At 36.5% G+C, this 12297-nt stretch overlaps 1 protein-coding gene across 1 annotated transcript; it reads right to left on the bottom strand.

The window, feature by feature from the left end:
• Nucleotides 1-3017: 3017 nt before the first annotated feature.
• Nucleotides 3018-11666, bottom strand: LOC311302047 (sodium-dependent lysophosphatidylcholine symporter 1-like). Its single transcript, XM_084427596.1, has 14 exons — nt 11507-11666; nt 9239-9358; nt 8250-8374; nt 7949-8081; nt 7526-7604; nt 6751-6911; nt 5915-6005; nt 5615-5736; nt 5331-5414; nt 4924-5007; nt 4715-4827; nt 3953-4096; nt 3616-3792; nt 3018-3276 (listed from the first exon to the last, which is right to left on the bottom strand). Exons 1-14 carry the CDS (start codon nt 11588-11590, stop codon nt 3234-3236), a joined length of 1560 nt encoding a protein of 519 aa, XP_084283722.1. The 5' UTR covers nt 11591-11666; the 3' UTR covers nt 3018-3233.
• Between the last annotated feature and the right edge of the window lie 631 nt (nt 11667-12297).

Raw genomic sequence — 12297 nt, 5'->3', positions numbered from 1 at the left:
ACTTGTGATGAGTCAAGAGAATTTTCTGGAAAACAAAGGTTAGGTAAATTGAGTATTTAAACTAAAGATAACCTTAGAAAAGATCATAGCATAATGTATTTTAGATTGTTGTAATGGTTCTAATTTGAGTTAAACATTTGTATTTTGACATTTGTGAACTATTAAGGGTTGACTATGACTATGATTATTTTAGTTACAGTCCTAGGAGGCTGTTGAAAAGATTATTTGCTTACAGTGAAGGAGAAAGAGACTGCCTGAGTGGAGGAAGGGATGGTACTCTGCCTGTCTTTCTGTTATCAGTCAGCCAAAGAAAGCTGAAGCAAAGTAATAATTATGCAGCAAAACAATCCAGCTGACTTTTCTAAAATCAGATGAATAATGACCAGACATGCTTTGAAACTGGTTAAGTGGCCATAAAAACATTAGATAAAAGATACAGGAAATTGTAAGGTTAAAATGTAATTTAAAATTTAAATATTTTTAGAGAAAAGATATGAATAAGAAATATGAGCAGCTCATAGTCAGGGATGAGTGTGAGTGTTAATTCATGTTTTGTATGTGTTAGTTTAGGACAACTGTTCTGTCTGAATAGTGTGTATAAATGAGTCATTAACCTCTGGAAAGAGTGTTTTAGCATTATAGATGGGTTAGGGCAAATGACAAATTTGAAAGTAAGCTGAGGTTTGTGAGTCAATCTGATGAGAAGACAACACAGAACACAGGACGAGCTTTAAGTTGATTGATCATCGAGCTCTGTCTGTTAATTATTATTTTGGTCATTTATGATGTGCAGTAGATTTGAATTACTTTCTGGACAGGTTTAAGTATTGATGTGTAAATTAGAATTGTGAAGTCGTAGATAGCCGTCAGTCATGTGTTGAGAAAAAGTTATAGATTTGACAGCAACAAACACGTAGGCTAAGTAAATATCAGATTATCCAGAGAGCCCTTAACAGTTATGTATTGTAAAAAGGGGAGATTGTTATTCGACTGATGTTGACGAAGTGTGCACACCACGACCTGACCTGACCAATTGATGACCATGTTCGTATGATGACAGTTGCTTAAGAGATATCAGATATACGAAAATCAGACATGAAGGGTATAACTGTGATGTAAGAAACTTGAATTAATTCTAGTCTTATGTAAAGACTTGAATTGATTCTATTCTGAAGATTTAATAGCGTAATGGGTTTAATTAAAATTAGAAAACAAGGCTGAATTTTTATGTATGGTTAGGTTTATCAGAGAATGATAAAGAGGTGGAATATTGTTATGGAAAAATTGATCTTTTCTCTATATTTTATTTTCAATGATTTAACAAATGAATGCCATACATTCATTTGTCTGTATTTTGAGTTTCTTTTATGATGTTAGTACAGCTGCAGGGTGTGTGTGTGTGACTTCAGAGGTGAGAGAATTCCCGTGCTGGAGAGGGGGGTCAAGGGGGGTCCCTTTTGTTCCTTGTGTTGTGGTGGGTGACAAGAGATAACACTATAAAAATGCTGGCCAACCTCTGCTCTGGGTCTCACTCCGCCTGCAGCTGGACTGTGGATGGACTGGGAACATTCTTGCAAGAATAAATATATTTTAAGGACAATTTGAATCATTGATGTCTCTTATACCTGATGCTGTTTTGTTAGTTATTTGTTTTTGCCTCTACAGTAATAAATATTTGTTATAAAATAAAACAAATGTAAAATAATTATTGTCTCTGTAATACAATAAACCAAAGAGGCCACTGTGAAAAAAATAAAAATTATATTTAATAGTAAAAAAAAAAAAAAAAAAAAAAAACAAACAAACAAACAAGTTATTCATTTTAACTCTAAAATGAGCTTGCTGCTATCACAACTTATTAAAAATATAGGTAAATATTTCATATTAAAGTGGCGTGCTCCTCGAGTCAGAAGTGAAGAATCCAGAAAGTTCCGCAAAGAAGGAAAAACTAATAGACCAGTTGCTGGGTCAAAATTACCCAACCAGCTGTTTATTTGTGAATGACCCCCTAACAACTCATTTGACCAAGCATGAGCAACCCAAGAATGTGTTTATAGTACCCCAAACAACCCAGAATTTTGACCCGGCATAATCAACCCAACAAGTTGTTTACAGAAACAACCCAGCATTTTTTGAAGTGTGCAAGTTACTCACGTAATTTTTTACTTTAACACTGGTCATAGGGTTTTTTTTATGTCAGTAACATAAAACAGTAAATTGGTCTAATTTGAATCCAAAAAGAAAGACTGGTTACCCCTTGATCGGATCTATTTTTTGGGTTATTTTTTCAGTGTTTGAGTAGTTTTGTGTTACCCAGCTCCTGGGTCAGACATAACAACCCAATGTTTGGGTAGTTTTGTTTAACCCAGATCCTGGGTCAGACATAACAACCCAGGGGTTGAGTTATTTATCGCTGGCTTTTTGGGACTGTCTTCAGGAGAGAGCAATGCAGCTCAGCCAAATTGATGCATGTCTTCGGTGAAATACAGGTTTGTGTACATTTTTTTTATTTATACATTCATTGTTGTTCTGTATATCGTTTCATGTTATGCAAAGCAACATACAGGATCCAGAATATAAATACTTAGAAAGTAAAAATATGTTCTCAGAACTGTGCACTGATTGTTTATGGACAGGTTATGGAGTCAGTCATAGCATATTTCGGCAACGATTGAAGCGGTCTGAAGTTAGAAGTTCCCCCGCTAAACATGATACAGGCTCCGGCGCAAGATCCAGCGCCATTACGGTGGAAACGGGACAACAGAGACTGGTCGGTTTTACTTCTAATATTTGTTAAACGAGCTTAAATGTATGCAATGTGTATTCAAAACTATATAAAATATGCTATACTGTAAAATATGATCAAAAATAAAGGAATTATCATGCAAACCAGTAGTTGTGTTATTTTGATCCAGTGTTTTTTAGAGTGTAGCCTACTAGTTGGCCTGACTTGTTCTTAAGACACAGTCTTAACAGTGACTGTTTATGCAACTGGTCTTGAAACCACACTCACTACACACTTTAAATGTCTCCTTTATTCATCTCGAGTGTGTAAGATTTGTGAGATTCCTAAACAGTACAGTCCCTCCAGAACAGGATTGAGAAATATTCACCATGCACAATACAAAGCCTTTCCACTGAGATGGAAAACAAAACATGTTCATTATTAACAGTTCCACAACCTCTAAATGTTACAAAAGTAGTGGAATCCTTCTGTGACATCAGTGATTACTTCATAGGCTCAGTTCTTCTTCTCCTGTCATGCTGGTCTCTGTCCTGTACATGTCAAGAAAACAGTTATTACAACCTAATGCAAAACTGGAACACAGTGTGAGAACATGAAGACATCACTGAATATGTTACTTAACATAGTGGTGTTGAAATGAATGCAAAGACTAAAATAAAATGAACCTTTTGTAAGTTCGAAAGAAGTTGCTTCCGTATAGCAGAAAGATGTGGCAACAAAAAAATGTCAATAGTTCACTAAGAACACTGCTTATCTGTCATTATTTTATTAGTACGTAGAAAGAATTAATGTTACACTTCAACCCCTCAACCCAGCCAGTTATTCTCGAAAAATAAACCTCTCAATGTTATACAAACAGAAACACATACCCTGCTTTCTTTAAAGCTATCTGGATTTCCTGCCGTCGCTTTTCATTGATGGGATAGAAGAAAAAAATCACCAAGCTGATGAGCAACAGGCAGATGGGCACAGGTGCGAAGAGTATCCGCAGCGAGTATACCACCTCTGGATTATGTTTACAAGCACCAGGCTTGTATCCTGCGAAGCTGCAGAGTTAAGGATGAATGTTAACGAAGTATTGTGAAATCGGTCACAGAGGGTTTTTGGGGGTTCAAATAAAAACTTTGTGCACATGAGATGTTTAAAAATAACATTTGTTAGCATTGTTGGCAAACAAAACACAATCTGATTGAAGGAAGCTCTTACTGTAGTACCAAAGTTGAGATTCCAACAGACATGCCTCCACCAAATTTGTTAAAGAAAACATAACAGGAGTAGAATAGTGGTTCTAGATCCTGGCAAGATGGGTTCTTGACTTTGAAGTCATCCACTACATCTGGCAGCATTGACCTAAAATAAACAATTAATCTGGTTTTATAGTATGCCTATGGCATGTTCAATATATAATATGACCAAAAATACTGTAAAAAATCAAAACCGGTATTATTGTGAAATGTTCTATTTTCAGCAGCAATTGCTCCAGTTTTCAGTGTCACTCTAAAGAAATTATTATAAACAGCTGCTTTGTTGCTCAAGAAACATTTCTTATTATCAATGTTGAAAACAGTTTTTGTGGAATGATACATTTTTGCTTAATAAAAAGTTCAACCGTAAAGCATTTATTTGGAATAGAAATGTTTTGCAACAATGTAAAAGTCGTTACAGTCACTTTTGATGTATTGAATGTGTCCTTCATAAATACAAGCATTCATTTCTAATCGTACTCATAGCTTGACTATGTGCATTACAGCATGGGAAGGGTATGCTTTCCTAGTAATGAGTTTCCAGATAACATCATTCTGAATTGGCCCAACCACTCCCAAGCATATCATAGAATAATTTCCAGCTGACCACCATCTGGGTTAGCGTAATGTCTCAATTATGCAAGAGGAGTTGCTGTGGAGTATGTGTTGGAGCAAGTAAGGGCATTAACAATGAAGAAGAGATATTTTATAAGGGTTACATTACCAAGGGAGTAAAAAGAGGGCTGCCATACTTGTGCCGGCTAATATGGACATAATAATGAAGACGGGTAAATTACTTTTCACTAGGGATATCACAATTAGAGCTGGGATGTAAACCTGCAGAGGAGAAAGAAAGATGAAACCATGGAAACAAATATACAGCTTTAAATGTTAAAGCCATTAAAAAAACAATTAACAAAAAGTGGTGCTCACTGAAAGGCCAATGAATATTGTGGTCTTCTTGCCTATTTTGACCAATAATGTCTGCCACATCGGGATTGATATTGTGGCTGCTGTCTGTAGAAGAGCAGAAAGGATCATATTTCAAACTATCCCTTCAAATTAACAGCTAAACCTGCCTGAATATTGTATAATTTTACATGTGTTTAAGATAAAACATTCAAAAACATATAAGTTGTTGTGCTTTAATATAATTTTAAAATGTGATTAATATAATATAATACTTTATGTTGTAACATCAAAATTAATGAGTCAAGTTTTCTATTTAATTTGATACTATTTAACAGGTAAAGCAGCCTGACACCTTTTTTAGATCATGCAGAAATAGCTACTTGCAGTACTATAAATACTATAAACTTTTGAAATAATGGATACCTCACCAGTAATATGAGAACAAGATGCTGAAAATATGATCCCAAATCTGTTGCATGAGTACAGAAGAGGGCGAAATTTCCCTGAGCCATCTGAAACAAATATACTTATCATCATGACTACAGTCATACTTTATAAATTCAATTTTTTTGTTGTCTCTACTGTTTGACTAATATAAAAACTATAATACATAACAGGGCATCTTTCTAGGCAATACAAACATGTTCATTTTGGTATATTAACTACAAACACTTCAAAATAAATTCATGATTTAAACAGATAAACGTCTGACCTGGAAGGCAAGTGAAGCAAAGAGGAAGCCAAATACAAGCCGCACATATGAAGTGTGTCCCCATATCATCTTCATACCAGAAAGATAGGAGACATTTATACGGTCCAGTTTACTCAGAGGGGCTAAAGTAAAATGTAGACACATGCAAATCATTGAATTACTCTAGACGTCACTGCATCTAGTTATTTGTCCCCAAAAATAAATAAAGTGTTTGAAACTGATGTGGTAGGCTACTATTAGTGAAGCTTGAAAGAACATGTGCCATGGTATCTGAACTCATGTTAATTCATTTGGACTTACCCAACTGCTCCTTTACTCCAAGAAAAAGCACGAGGCAGCACAAAAAGTACAGCATTCCTAATATCAGTGCACCAGTCATATAGGCTGTTCTCTGTAGAAATTACAAGACAAATGGCACTATACCTTTACAAACACTTTGATTCTGCATGGACAAATTCATTTTCTAACATTACAAAAGATTTATATTTCAAATAAATGTTGTTCTTTTAAAATTTCCATCAGTCCAAGAATACTGACAAAAATGTATGATGGTTTCTACAAAAATATTAAGCAGCATAACTATTTTCAAGATTGATAATAAGAAGAAATGTTTCTGAAGCGTCAAATCATCATATTAGAATGATTTCTGAAGGATGTGACACTGAAGAAAATTCTGCTTTGCATCACAGGAATACGGTTATTTTAAATTGTAATAATATTTCACAATATTAGTGATTTTACTGTATGTTTGATCAAATAAATGCAGCCTCAGTAATCATAAGAGAATGCTCTCAAAAACATAAGACCCCAAACTTTTGAATAGTAGTGTTAATTCAACTAAATCTACAAAAAGTTTATGGTTTATAATATGATATTTAAAGCCTACTGGAGGCATGTGTTGAACACGCACTGCATTCTCTGGTACAACACTTCCAGAGAAAGGCCCTGCGTTTGCTCAAAACAGAAAGCATATTATCTTCTACACATGACTGAATTATGGATTTAAGAAAAACAGTTGCCTTAATAGTTCGCAGTCAATATGTGTGGCCATTTCACAAGCAATAACTAATAAGAACTTCCACTATATCCGTTAATGTGCTTGACACAATGGTAAAAGGGTATTTTCTGTGCCTCACTATATTTTGTAGAGATAATATGTCATCTGTGTGGTTCCCAGAAGGCCCACCCGTGCCATTCTGTGAGTTGCAGATGTTTTTTCTTTTGGCATGGTGCGCCCCCACTATCTGACCTTGAATGGCAGCTCCCGCCAGGGTGGCGAACACTTCCATGCCCATTCCTGTATCGTGACAGAGAGCAAAGGTCTTGACTGTTTTCTCTTTTAAACAGGAAACAGATTTCAGTTAAGGTTATTGCCTTTCAATCCAAGTAAATATAGATAAATCCCTATAAATTCCACTGTATCCTGCTTACAAATAATAATAATAAAGGTAGAAGAGAGGAAGTTTCTTCATTAATAAATTTGATCACTCTTTCTATCTATTGCTCTCTCTATGTCAACGCTTTTTCAAAACTCAAGACAACATTCAAAGGTTTTCTTTTTGGAATTCTAATTAACTTTAATTTTAAACTTCCTTTCTCAATTCAAATTCAATTCAAATTCAGGATTCAAATTCAATTCTGAAAGTCACACAACACTTTTATTACACTGAACAAATGATTTGTAATTGGCCTATTTCTTTTGAATGCTTTTGAATGTCCAATCTTTGGAAATGTCTAGATTATCAGCCATTTTTTGTCACTGTGAATGACAGATGAAGGCTGTAATAGCCACAGCCACAGGATATGAAAAGTTGCGTGACAATTCTATCAACTTGCCCCACACTTATCTCCTACAAAAGCTTTTTGGTGCTTGAACCACAATGATTGTCATTTGAGGCTATATTTTCTTACTGTAACCAGTGGCTGAGTCTCGGTCCTTCTCATTCCCCCCCAGAAACATGTTGAGGGAAGAATACGGCACATGGTAGCACTGAGCAAGACAGAAAGAGAAAGAAATGTTTCGGATTGTGAACTTTTGAATCAAATTACACGTTATATTATCAAACACAGCTGTTTGAAAACTGCAGTAATGAGTACTATATTTAATCACCAAGTACTTCAGAGGAAAGAGCTTAGCACAATAGTGACACTGTATTTTTGTTTGCAATGTAAAATGAATTCAAATTCTAAAGCATTATTACCTCAATTCAAAAACAAATTTAAATTGGGTCATCCTCCTAAGCAGGAAATGTCCTTCACAGCTGAATTTTTTTTAACGCTGAATGTGTAAAACAACTGAAAACTGAGGGCAGATAATAGTAATAGTGGGCTTACACTCATGAAGGTGTCAAACAGACAGCACCATATGAAGTACCAGCTGAAACTGAAGGCAGAGGACATGGTGTCCTGTGGGGTATACCAGAGCATGACGTACGATAGGACCCCAAGTGGCATAGTGAAAACAATCCTGTGTTAAGAGGGTGGATCACATAATGATGCACATTAGGCACATAAAAAACAACAACAACACAATCCTCATTTATATGCTCAAAATATGTAGTATACATGTAAACTCTGGTCTGATTTTAGGAAGTGCTTCACACTTAGTCAGATATTAACCAGTACACTCACTCACCAAGGAATGAGTTTACCAATTCTGGTCCGGCCAGTCTTGCTCACAGCATATCCAATCAGAGGATCCGTAATGGCATCCCAAGCTCGACCGAGGAAGAGGATGATGGATGCAGAGAAAGCTTCCATCTATGAAAAACATTTGACCAGAAGAAAATGACTTATTTCTCATAAAACACTCATTATACCACATTATTGTAAACAAACAATGTTTTACGAAGTTGTTAAAGTACAACATTAACTTTCACAGGATATTTCACATACTTCTTTTTTTACTTCCTGTGCTTACAGTTCAGTAAAAAGTGTTAAGTGTGTGGCATGCAAACATGACATGCAAATTGAGGAAGAGTTGAAATAGACCATGATGCGTTAAAAAAATGCTCAGTTGTTCTAACTACAGCTCACACAGTGATTGTCTCTCACAAATGTCCCAAAACTCCCTCAAATAGCCCATAAAGAAAGTGAATGTGCAGGGTTTGAACCTACAACCTTTCATTTATCAGTCTAGATCCTTTAACCACAACGGGATGTTTTTATTGTCTTATTGTTTGTTGTTTGGTTAGATTTTAATGGAAATAATGCTCAGTTAAGTTATACAGCAGACTGGATTATATTTAGTTCAAATAATCAAACAATATCATGTTGCACAATCACACAGTGAAAAAGCAGAACTATCATTATTATGTAAACAACTGGCACATTTTGTATTATTAAACAAATAACATTCATATTACTGTTGTATAGGGTGATTTCCTGCATCACTAACCAAACTAATGGGTGTGGTAGTGTTAAAAATCGAAATGTTTTTTCCTTTATGTATAATTTATGTATCATTTTTTTTCAGAAGGTCAATGTATTAGGTATATCATGTTTTACTAAGAGTATCTGACAGGCTGCTGTGAAAGTGAATTTGTACAGAGGGCATCTATTTATATGGTGTTCAACACTGACAGCTGCTGAAGAAGATCACATCTTGTATTCTTTTATACTCACCTTCACAACATCCAGTAAAAAGATCTGCATGAAAAAGCCCTTGGCGGTTGCAGTCATTTGATAAGGCATTCCTCCGATGGCATAGCACAGTTTCCTGGACAAGGGGATGCCTGGAGTTATCTGCACGAGATTAACATGTAAGCATCAATATCACATGTGAATGCTTTAGTGAATGATGTGAATGACTTATTCTCATGTCGTTCTAAACCCGTAAGACTTTCGTTCATCTACGAAACAGAAGATTGAAGATCTTATTGATGAATCTGAGAGCTTTCTTTCCCTTCATAGACAGCTATGCAACTACTATGAATAGAGAATGCGGCAAGAAGGGCGGGGCCCAGAGCCATGGGAATGGAGCGAGGCCGGTGGCGTAATTGCTATTGCTGTGTCAATTCCGCGGTGCTATCGAGCTAAGCCGACTCTACTGCCATAGACACTCGAGGTGGTGGGCTGGAGTGACTTGCCGGGGAGACGGACAAACTCGCTGGCGGCCGCCTGGGTTGTGTAGGGTCGGCTGCAGTCAGAGAGGGAGTGGAGTAGTGGCCGCCATTTGCTGAGGCCGGAGCCTGCTGCCGTCCACCATGATGGGGAGGAGCAGGGAACGGGAGACTCCTGCCGGAGGAGCCGTCGGCGTCCACCAGGTGCTGGAGGAGTCAGCGGGCCGTCCACCGAGGGCTATTGATATTAAAGTGTGTTGAACGTTCGCCGTTTCCCGCCTTCTTCTTCCCTGAACACTAACCTTGCTACAGGTTTTATTTTAGTCAAAATTTTCTTAAGAGACTCAATTGCTTTATATAATGAACAGATTTAATTTAGGCTTTTATTAACATTTAAACATTGATCAGCAAACATAAACATGCAAGAACAAACCTCATTGGCTCTTGCTGAAGCTCAAACGTGCTGCGTAACACAAGAGAATGCACCTCAGTGGTTCTTGAGGAAGCTCAAACATGCTGCGTAACACAAGAGAAACCTCAGTGGTTCTTGAGGAAGCTCAAACATACTGCGTAACACAAGAGAATGAACCTCAGTGGTTCTTGAGGAAGCTCAAACATGCTGTGTAACACACGACACGAGATTGAACCCCATTGGTTCTTGCAGAAGCTCAAACGTGCTGCGTAACACACGAGAATGAACCTCACTGGTTCTTGAGGAAGCTCACGTTTGCCTCCCTTGGTTGCCACTGAATGTTATAAAAACATGCAAATATGACCCTAACCTGGGGTAAAACACACCAACTATTTGACAAACTGTTAAGCCCTAATTCAATTCAGCTGGACAGCACAGTCAGTCAACTGTGACTGAGACACTTCACTTTTATAGCATTATACCTGTATACAGGTAGGCTACATGCAGTCATTTACAAACAAAATTTAGGCCATCATTGGAAAAGTTCAAGAGTTATGCTGTTCATATTATTTAATTTCAAATAGCAGATCAAAAATGTTTTGTCGGGCTGTAGTATAATATATTACTTATTTTCAATACAATATTTGCAAAATGTTGTAATATATATGAAAAACATGGGGTGTCCAAAAACTTTTGACTGGTAGTGTATGTGGATAAAAGCCTAAATTTAATCTGTTTATCATATAAAACGACCTTATCTCTTCAGAAAATTTGGACTAAACTCAATTCATATGGATTAGTTTTACAATCTCTTTATGAACTTTTAGAAGCATCAAAGTGTCAGTGCGTAGCTGATAATGGAGGGACAGAAATCTCTCAGATTTAATCAAAAAGATCTTAATTTGTGTTTAGAAGATTAACTGGTTTTATGGGTTTGATATGACATGAGGGTGCGTAATGACAGAATTAAAAATTTGGGGTGAACAATCCCTTTAACAACAAAAAAACAACATTTTAATATAGAACAAGTCAGCAAAATATAAATAGGCTACATATTTGATATTTTGGTAACACTTTATTTTACAGTGTCCTTGTTACACGTTACATATATAAATTGTGCATAATTACATGCAACCAACCCTAAACCACACCCTAACCCTATAGTAAGTAGGCTACATAGTTAATTATTATTACTCAGTACATAAATATATAATTACACTGTAACACGGACACCTTAAAATAAAGTGTAACCGAATTTTTTTCAAAATGAGCATACTCACATGCCAACTGGCCAACTGTTTTTAGATTTGTTCCAACATATTTTAGAGTTTCCATGTTGCCGAAGCCATGCAAGTTATTTAGCCTACATACTAAACCCACTGATGTTTACAAATTCTCTCTAAAAGTGATATGTCATACCTGGTGATTGTCGTCATTTTCAGTCGGGCAGTTTATGCTGTCATCTATTCCATTGTTCAGTATATTCCCATTATTGTTGGCCATCCTTCAGTTTTCGTGAAAAAGAGTTGTAGGCTACTTTAGATTTTCTAGCGCTTTTATACTTGATGCAAAGTAGGCGCGGCCAGTTCCTCTACGAAAGCAGTTGAGGATGCCCATTGCCCAGAAAGTTTCTCAATATTATGTAACGACATTTGTATTCTCTCTGGCTTACAGTAGGCTTATTGTTCTGATTCAAATACGTTACTACGGTGTACATTTTAGGACATCCTCAGACCTCAGACATATGAAGACAAGGCATCATGCCTCAGACTAAAAGGCTTCAGTCATTGGACAAAACGGCATCGCGCCTCAGACTGAAAAGCTTCAGGTCTCAGGAAAAACAATGTCAGGTGTCAGGTCTCGTACAATTAGGCATCAGACGAAACAGCCTCAGACAAAAAGGCATCAGACATAAAGGCATCATACTAAAAGGCATCAGACAAAAAGGCATCAGACATAAAGGCATCGGACGAAACGGACTCAGACCAAAAGGCATCAGACGAAACGGACTCAGACTCAGAGGGAGTTTGGAGATTCGCATTGCCCCGCCCCATATGACGTCACATGTACGCGGTTCATAGCTCGAAAGAATGCTTTAACATATAACATGCATATATATTTTTTCTTAACCCTTTAAAGTTTATTACAAGTAATATATTATCTACATTAAGTACTTGCAATGTACTTCAAATCGCAAAAGTGCAGTTATA

This window comes from Rutilus rutilus, assembly GCF_951802725.1.
Source record: "Rutilus rutilus genome assembly, chromosome: 13".
NCBI lineage: Eukaryota > Metazoa > Chordata > Actinopteri > Cypriniformes > Leuciscidae > Rutilus > Rutilus rutilus.
The sequence above is the reverse complement of the archived record's forward strand: the minus strand, read 5'-3'. Positions and strand labels throughout refer to the sequence as shown.

Coding starts and splice junctions, on each gene's coding strand:
- LOC311302047 (XM_084427596.1), bottom strand. CDS start 11,590: ATGGCCAACAATAATGGGAATATACTGAACAATGGAATAGATGACAGC. Junction 7,605..7,948: donor TGTTTGACACCTTCATGAGT/GTAAGCCCACTA, acceptor TGTCTTGCTCAG/TGCTACCATGTGCCGTATTC. Junction 3,793..3,952: donor ATCTCAACTTTGGTACTACA/GTAAGAGCTTCC, acceptor TTAACTCTGCAG/CTTCGCAGGATACAAGCCTG.